This window comes from Lithobates pipiens, unplaced genomic scaffold (genome assembly GCF_037356315.1).
Source record: "Lithobates pipiens isolate NorthernLeopardFrog02 unplaced genomic scaffold, aLitPip1_a1.2 Scaffold_167, whole genome shotgun sequence".
In the NCBI taxonomy this organism is placed as follows: Eukaryota; Metazoa; Chordata; class Amphibia; order Anura; family Ranidae; genus Lithobates; species Lithobates pipiens.
The window spans coordinates 1,363,729-1,373,092 of NW_027507753.1; the positions used below are offsets into that span (position 1 = coordinate 1,363,729).

The 9,364-nt window shown below is 48.1% G+C and overlaps 1 protein-coding gene across 1 annotated transcript; it reads right to left on the reverse strand.

Annotated features, from left to right (window-relative positions):
* Positions 1-1,584: 1,584 nt before the first annotated feature.
* On the reverse strand, positions 1,585-5,819 carry LOC143986536 (E3 ubiquitin-protein ligase TRIM39-like). Its single transcript, XM_077484896.1, has one exon. It carries the CDS (start codon positions 5,790-5,792, stop codon positions 4,224-4,226), a length of 1,569 nt encoding a protein of 522 aa, XP_077341022.1. The 5' UTR covers positions 5,793-5,819; the 3' UTR covers positions 1,585-4,223.
* Between the last annotated feature and the right edge of the window lie 3,545 nt (positions 5,820-9,364).

Here is a 9,364-nt window from a genome sequence, read left to right on the forward strand (position 1 = left end):
TTACCCTTGTACCGTGGATCAAGGAGAGTGGCCAGCCAGTAATGGTCCCTCTCCTTGATCCGAAGAATACGGGGATCCTTCCGCGGGATTTGCAGGATCAGGGAGGCCATGCAGCGTAGCTTAGCTGAGGCATTCGGTCAGGAATCCTCTGGGTCACTAAGGACAACATGATCCGCAGCTACCTCCTCCCAGCCACGTACAAGTCCACGGGTTTCATGGGACTGTAAATCATCCCTACAAGACTGCTGCTGCTGAGTGCCAGCCTCCACCTCCATGCTGACACAATCATCCTCCTCCTCCTCCTGTGTGATGGGTGGGACAGCAGGAACACTGTCTGGATAAAGGGGGCCTTGAGAGACAAGTCCTCCTCTTCCTGCCTCTGTTCTGCCTCAAGTGCCCTGTCCATTATTCCATGCAGCGTATGCTCCAACAGGTGGAGAAGAGGTACAGTGTCACTGATGCATGCACTGTCACTCCTCACCATCCTTGTAGCCTCCTCAAACAGTGACAGGACAGTGCATGCATCCCTGATCATGCGCCACTGTCGTGGTGAGAAAAAACCAAGCTCCCCTGACCCTGTCCTGGTGCCGTAGTTGCACAGGTACTCATTGATGGCCCTCTGCTGCGTGTGCAGCCGCTGCAGCATGGCCAACGTTGAGTTCCACCTGGTGGGCATGTCACATATAAGGCGGTTCTTGGGCAGGTTCAACTTCTTTTGGAGCTCAGCCAGCTGAGCACAGGCATTAAATGATCGGAGGAAATGCACACAGACTTTCCTGGCCTGCTTCAGGACATCCTGTAAGCCGGGGTACCTGCCCAAAAACTGCTGCACCACCAGGTTAAGGACGTGAGCCACACAGGGCACATGGGTCAGTTGTCCCTGTTGGAGGGCGGAGAGGAGGGGGTGGAGGAGAGAGGTGTGTCACAACCAATACTAGCATTTTGGAGGCGTGGTGGTGGAACAACCTCCAACACTACTGCACCTTGTCCTGCATCCTTCCCAGCTGCCAGAAGAGTGACCCAATGGGCCATGAAAGATAGGTAACGTCCCTGTCCATGCCTGCTGGACCATGAGTCAGCGGTAATATGCACCTTACCGCTGACTTCCCTGTCCAGCGAGGCAAGGACATTGCCTTCCACATGCCGGTAGAGAGCCGGAATCGCCTTCCATGAGAAAAAGTGGCATTTGGGAACCTGCCACTGAGGAACCGCACATTGTACAAACTCACGGAAGGGGGCCGAGTCTACTAGCAATTTAGCCAAGCTAGCATTCAACCGCTGGGTATGTGGATGGCTGGGAGTGAACTTCTTTCTACGGTCCAGCAGGGAGCCCCCGTGGCCTGTTGGGGGGAGTTGAGGACTGAGGGTGAGAACCACTGTGATAAGGAACCCCCTTCCATAGCTCTCTGTAACACTGCCAAGTACTATAAAGAGAAGAACTATAATATGAAAACATATATATATATATATATATATATATATTTCTTTTTTTTTTTTAAGCAGAGGCCCTACAGAATAAAATGGCAGTTGATACAATTTCTTTTATGTCTCACGGTATTTACACTGCAATTTTTGAAACACAAATTGTTTGGGAAAAATACACTTTAATGAATTTTAATGCAAATAACACAATCGATAAGCCAAGTTTTGCTATAATATAAAAGATAATGTTATGCTGAGTAAATAGATACCAAACATGTCAAGCTTTCAAATTGCACACGATCGTAAAATGGCGCCAAACGATACTTCATCTCCATAGGCAACAATTTAATATTTTTTTTTACAGGTTAGCAGATTAGAGTTACAGAGGAGATCTGGTGATAGAATTATCGCTCTCACTATAACGTTTGTGGTGACATCTCACATGTGTGGGGCAATCACTATTTACATATGTGGGCGTGACTTAAATAAGCGTGTGAGCACAGGGGGTGGGGACACTTAAAATAATATGTATTATTATTATTATTATATATTTTTTTTAAACTGTCCTTTAATTTCTGTATTTATTTTTTTATCAATTTTATTGCTATGACAAGAAATCCCTTGTGGTAGAAATAAGACATGACAGGTCCTCTTTATGGAGAGATGTTGGGTCTATAAGACCTCAGATCTCTCCTCTACCCTGGAAAGTATGAGATAAAAAAAATCATTGATCTCTGCTTTCCAGGGAAAAAAATGGAGGTGTTTACATCTGCCAGAACAGGAAGTGACATCACAATGTCACTTCCGGCCTCCCAGGATCATAGAGATGACCGGGGACCATCCAGTCCACAGCCAGCTCTATGGAAAATGGGGAAGCATTGTCGGATGGAGTACCGGGCTCCCCGATCACACAGGAGAGCCTGGAGAGGCAGCGGGAGGGGGAAGGGAAGGGAGGGGAGGGGAGGGGATGTCCTCTTCCGCTGCCTGTAAAAGCAATCCAGCAGCTAATCAGTCACTAGGATGACTTTTAGATGACAGGATGTTTTGTGATGTTTCTTCTAGCTGACAATTTTTACAAGGGAAAAATACTTTCTGCTAGCCTAGAAAAAACTTCATAAATGGTGACTTATCCCAAGACTCCATGTGTCCTTATCTTATTTTAAAAAAGAAAATAAGAAGAAAAAAGAAAAGAAGAAAACAATATATATATTCTAAAAAACGTATATTTATATTTGTGTTAGAGCCTCGGCCTGCATTTGATTATTGTCCACAAAATGTTCCCCGCTCTCACCCTCTTCCCGTCTATTCTACATATTACCAGACTAATGTATGACGTGTCTCTGTAGAATATCGTCTTCTCTGGTGGGGGAGGGGTAGACCGGGGCTCCCTTAGAGAGATTTCCTCTCACTTCCTGTCCTGGTGACAATGGGACACAGACATATAAAAACCTGACAGGGGCTCCAAACCTTCCCCTTCCTTATTATACTAAACAGATCATTCTTATATCAGTCTGTGTTCCTGGTGGAGAGTTCCCTCATTTCCTGTCTAGATAAATGTCACCGGGACAGGAAATGAGGAGAAATCTCTCTAATGGGGCCCCGGATAGAAGAAAAAACCTGGCAGGCTGCCACCCCGCACAGAGGGATCACATGTGGGGGAGGGGCGGGAGGAGAGAGAGGAGAGGGGACCCCATCCATTCACAGTGACCGTACCCCACCCGCCATGTCTGATCATGGTCATGGATCATTTTTACATTTTGTAGATTTGCACTACAGTCCATATAACATGGTTTCCTATGGAAGACGTTCTGTAGGGCAAATCTGCAAAATGCAAAAAAGCACTAAAAATGCCATCGATGTGAATCAGGCCTAAAGCTGGACACACACTATACAATCTTCTGTAGATTTACCAGAACCGTATAATATGAGGTCACACCTAAACACTTTTCATTTCTATCCAATCAGGAAGGCCCTTGTACTACGTAGTTGAAGGGAAATCTAAAGGAAATCAAACAACAAAAGTTGTATAGTGTGTATCCGGCTTTACTCCAGTAATTGGACAGATATTCTACCCAATCACAGCCATCAATAAGAAATCTCACATTTATTTATAGTAGAAACACCTTCCAGAGACTGAAGCCCCGCCCACTGCTATATACTATTGGATGAATAGTAAAGGGTAACTCCACTTTTGTGGGGGGATATCAAATAAAGAAAAAACAATCCAGCGCATACAATCGGGACACAATTCATATTGTAATTGGATGTTATTAAAAATGACCTTTCCTTTTCAATCTGTAATTTCCTGTAAATACAATATGGCCACCTGGAGGCGCTGTGTACACAGAGAGTGTACTGACCATACCCCCCAGACACATCATTTCCTGCTTGTGTGATTGGCTGACTGATTTCCCCAGAAGTCTGCACTAAGATACAAGTCAGATTTCAGGCATCCCCTGCAACACAAATGTCATTTCTGGAAGAGATATTTCCAATAGGAAATCACATCTAAAGGGATGCAGACCCCGCCCCTTTCCTCATTAGAGCCCTGCAGGTGCACAGCTGACTGATCATTATGAAACCCCGCCCATTAGACCCACTCAGGACAGAGGCAGAGAGGAACAAACAGGGATTTTTTTTCAGAATAATAAAAGGTGGGAATCTACAAGAAAGGTTGTTCTGATCCTTACAATGTACAGAGATCACCCCGAGGGGAATGTTTATTTATCAACAAAAGTGGAGTTACACTTTAAATGAATTCCAATGCTTTGTGTGACATCACCAGACGGTGGGCGGAGTTCTCACATCTCCCGCCTCCCCCCACATATCTTTATACAACCTCTCCATATCCATATCCCAGCATGGAGGGGCTCAGTGAAGGTGGTGGTGAAGGTGTGGAGATGTCGGATCGGGTCACACAGATCATAAAAGGAGATCCGCCCGGCCTCATAATCCAGATCTATCCTGACTCTGTTACTGGAGGGATTGGGGGGTAAGAGGGTCACTTTACTGTCATGTCTCACTTTATACTGATTATTATTCCTGTGCAATCCCCAGGACTTCTTATTATATCCAATCCATGACTCCCCCCCTCTCCTCTCTATACTGGGGTAACACATCCCGACTGTCCACATATCAGACCCCCCGACATCCACTTCCCAGTAATGTCTCCCTGAGGAGAACCTCTGACTGCTCATCACCTGAGGATAATCCTGGAATCTCTCTGGTGTTTCTGGGCGATTCTGTTTTCTATATGACCCGGATACAGTTTTCCTGTCATCTGATATCTGTAGAATATTATGAGCTGTGTTTCCATCCAGTAATATGTCTGCAGCTCCCTGTATATAGGAGTATACATTTACCTCTGTTATTATATCAGATAAACCTGTGTGTAAGACCCCCGCCACACCCAGACCCCCTCCATCATGGAGGAGCTCCTCATGTCTCTCTCGCTCCTCATTATCTCCATCCTCAGTATCACACAAGTCACCTCTGTCTGATTCCTGTAAGACAGTCAGTGGATCCGTCACGTTACACAGCTCCTCAATGTGACGCAACTTCCTGGACAGCTCCTCCTTTATTTCCAGATCCCGGATGGAGATGGAGATCCGCTCTGCCCTCCCGGAGATGTCCCTCAGGACTCTCTTCTCCAGCTCTTCCAGACGTCTCCTGAGATCTCTAAACAGGGCAGTGACTCTCTCGGTGTCACCAGCTGCTTCTTCTTCTACTTTCCTCCGGTGTTCCTGAAGACTCTGGACTCTTTCCTCCGTCTCCTCTCTCTTTGTCAGAAGATTCTGCAGAACATTGCTCAGTGTCTCCTTCTTCTTCTCAGAAGCCTCATCCAGTGACTTCATCTTATGTCCTGTGTGTTCTCCAATCATACAACAAGATATACAGATACAGGTCTCATCCTCAGTGCAGTAATACTCCAGGATCTTCTTATGGACGGGGCATTTCCTGCTCTCCATGGACAAGGTGGGGTCACATAAGACGTGTTCTGGGGACTTTTTGTGGACTCTCAGGTGTTTATCACATAGAAATGCCTCACAGAGCAGACAGGATCTAACAGCAGGTACAGGAGAGTCCACACAGTAAGTACAGAAGACCCCGGACTCCTCTCGGTCTGGCTGAGTGGACAGGAAAGTCTCTGCTATGTTACGTAGTTTCATGTTCTTCTGCAGTGCAGACCGATCCGGAAACTTCTCTCTACATTCAGGACAGGAATATCCTCCAGACCCCCCCTGTGCATCCAGCACACGATCAATACAGACCCGGCAGAAGTTGTGTCCACATCTCAGGATTACAGGATCGTTATAAATGTTCAGACAGAGGGAACATTTCATCTCGGCTCTCAGATCACCAGACGCCATCGCTGACAGCAGAAGAGAAACGAGACTGAAAGTCTCTGACACCAGAGAGGAATGTGGATGGGGGAGGGGTGACTTCCTCCTACACAGGGTGAGGCTGGATGAATATTATAGACACGGAGATCAGAGTACAGAAGGGAGGAGATTCGTTTTGCAGTAGTAATGAGAATTATACCTCCAACATTAGAAGAGAGAAAGAGGGGAAGACGGATGTGGAGAAGCATTGAGATGAAAAGTGGAGATGAGTACATCATGATGAAAAGGGATTTGGTTGTATAAAGTCAGAGCTTACACTATACACGGCATATACTGCAGCCTTTGTACCCCAAAAAACACACCCCAACACCCCGACATGCAGAGAACGAGGCCTAATGTACACGGGAGGCTGAGGAAACCTCTTCTGATGCCACGTACACACGATCGGAATTCCGGCCAGAAAAACACCGATGAGAGCTTTTCACCGGAAAATGCGACCGTGTGTACGCTCCATCAGAATTTAGCCGTCCGAATTTCCTCCAACCAAACATTGATAGCATGTTCTGAATTTTCCCGACGGAAAAACTTTCTATCAGTAATTCCGATCATGTGTATGCAATTCCGACATGCCAAAAAATCACGCATGCTCAGAATCCAGTACAAGACGGAACCGCTCGGTCTGGTAAAACTAGCGTTCGTAATGGAGATGGCAGATTCGTCACACTGCAAATTATTAAAGTGTTCAGTGCCGCGCATTCCCTTCTTTATATAATGCTAGAAGAATGAAGTTGTTTTGCTGCTCATATTCACACAGAGTTATCACAAACTTATTTCTTTATTATTTCTAGGTATCTCCTGTAGGGATGAGCTTGATGTTCGACTTGAACATACGTTCGACTCGAACATCGGCTGTTCGCATGTTCGGCGAATACCGAACGTTATGGGCCATTCGCGCCAAATTCGTGTGGCGCTCATGGCCCACAATGCACTGCGCCATCGCAGTGCATTGCTGGCTCATGATTGGCCAAGCATGCACTGTGACCCCGCATGCTTGGCCAATCACAGCGCCAGCAGCGAGGAGAGCCATGATTGCCTGTGGCCAATCATAGCTCAGGCTGTGTAGTACACGCCCCACATATATAAGGCCACCAGCGCGGCGGCCTTGTGTAGTGTGTTGGCATCTGTAGGAGTTAGTGGGTGTTCTCTGTGTACCTTCAACACAGTATACACTGTTCATTATCAGTCGATTTAGTGTTCTTGCTCTTCTGTAATAGAGCTTTTAGCAATCTGCAGGAGTTTACGGTGTTGTCTGCGTGCCCTGACCACACTATACACAATTATATCCACCTATATAGCTAGCTATATTGCTCTTCTGTAATAGAGCTTTCAGTCAGTTGTAGGAGATTGTGGGTGTTGTCTGTGTGCCCTGACCGCAGTATACACCATTATCCACCTATATAGCTCTTCTCTAATTTAGCCATCTGCAGGAGTTAGTTGGTGTTGTGTGCCTCCAGCACAGCACAGTATATACCATTATCTACCCTTTAATTCCTGTTCTATAATAAAGGCATCTGCAGGAGTTAGTGGGTGTTGTGTGCCTCCAGCACAATATACACTACCCAAATGCTGGTTTTCCCATCTCCCTTCAGGCCATTACCATGTCTGGAAGGCCAACAAGGAGAGACAGACAGGCGCGAGTCAATAAAAGAGGGCAAGCAGGCTCTGTGTCTAGAGACAACAGTGCTGGTCGTGGACGCGGTGCATCGTCATCATCAGAACGTGGCCATTGGACAAGCTTGTCCTTCTTTTCGGCAGCTGGACGCGTTGAGCCGCATCATGCCGAAGACTTGGTAGAGTGGATGACCAAGCCCTCTTCATCCTCCTCATCCTCTCTCACCCAGTCTCAGAGTACTAGCAAAGCAGCTGCCAATGCATCGTCTTCCCTCCTCTCAATGTCATCATCAGTGACTCCTTCCCAGACACAACACGTTCTCCTGAGGAGTCTCCTGAACTCTTTGAGCACAGTGTTGGGTACATGCTCCAGGAGGATGCCCAGTGTTTTGTGGGCTCTGATGATGACACTCAGCTAGAGGAAGGCAGTAGCGTGAATGCAGAGAGAGGGGATGCTCAAGAGGGACAGCAATCTGGCAGTCATGTTCCACAAGCTGCCGCATACTGCCAGGTTTGCTACAGCGATAAAGAGGGAGGGGATGATGAGGGCACTGACTCCACGTGGGTGCCTGGTAGGAGAGAGGAGGAGGAGTAGGCACATGTCCAACGAGGCAGGATGCCCTCCGGGGGCCAGCTTAGGGGCAGCACACCGACTGAATCACACCTCAGAGCTCCGCCTGTGCAGGACGCTGCCTCTGCGCGTTATTCTAAAAGTTCTTTGGTGTGGGCCTTTTTTGAGACGAGTGCATCAGATCGCACCAGATCGCACCGCTGCTATTTGCAACATATGTCTCAAGCGTATCTCGCGTGGCCAAAACATAAGCCGCTTGGGCACCACATGCTTGACCAGACATATGTTGACCTGCCATGCAGCTCGTTGGCAAGCGTACCTCAAAGACCCACACCAAAGAACAAAGCGGACCTCTCCTTGCTCCTCATCAGCTGGCATCTCCAACCCCACTAGACCTTCAATCCTCTCTGAAACCTGCTCTGAGAGGAATGAAGGTGTAGAATTAGGTGTGTCACAGCCAAGTGCTTCCGGGAACTCTGCTAGCAGTACACCCATGTCCGATTATAGCAGGCAAATGTCCCTGCCCCAGCTGCTGGACCGGTGAGAGAAGTTCACTCCCAGCCATCCACATGCCCAGCGGTTGAATGCTAGCTCGGCTAAATTGCTAGCATTTTAACTGCTGCCTTTTCAGTTGGTAGACTCAGCCCCCTTCCGTGAGTTTGTACAATGTGCGGTTCCTCAGTGGCAGGTCCCCAAACGCCACTTTTTCTCACGGAAGGTGATTCCGGCTCTCTACCGGCATGTGGAAGGCAATGTCCTTGCCTCGCTGGACAGGGCGGTCAGCAGTAAGGTGCATATTACCGCTGACTCATGGTCCAGCAGGCATGGACAGGGACGTTACCTGTCTTTCACGGCCCATTGGGTCACTCTTCTGGCAGCTGGGAAGGATGCAGGACAAGGTACAGTAGTGTTGGAGATTGTTCCGCCACCACGCCTCCAAAATGCTACTATTGGTTGTGACACACCTCTCTCCTCCACCCCCTGCTCTTCTTCTTCCTCCATGGCCTCTTCCAGTGCTCTGTCCTCAGAACCAGCGGTGCTCCATAGGCGTTCCAGGGGCTATGCAAGTACGCAGGCAAAACGATGCCAAGCCGTGCTTGCTCTGGCTTGTTTGGGGGACAGGAGCCACACTGGGGCGGATATTTTGTCAGCTCTGCAGGGGCAGGCCGAGAGGTGGTTGACGCTATGCCAGCTTAAGCCAGGAATGGTGGTTTGTGACAATGGCACCAACCTCCTCTCCGCCCTCCGACAGGGACAACTGACCCATGTGCCCTGTGTAGCTCACGTCCTTAACCTGGTGGTGCAGCGGTTCTTGGGCAGGTACCCGGGCTTACAGGATGTCCTGAAGCAGGCCAAG

Coding starts and splice junctions, on each gene's coding strand:
- LOC143986536 (XM_077484896.1), bottom strand. CDS start 5,792: ATGGCGTCTGGTGATCTGAGAGCCGAGATGAAATGTTCCCTCTGTCTG.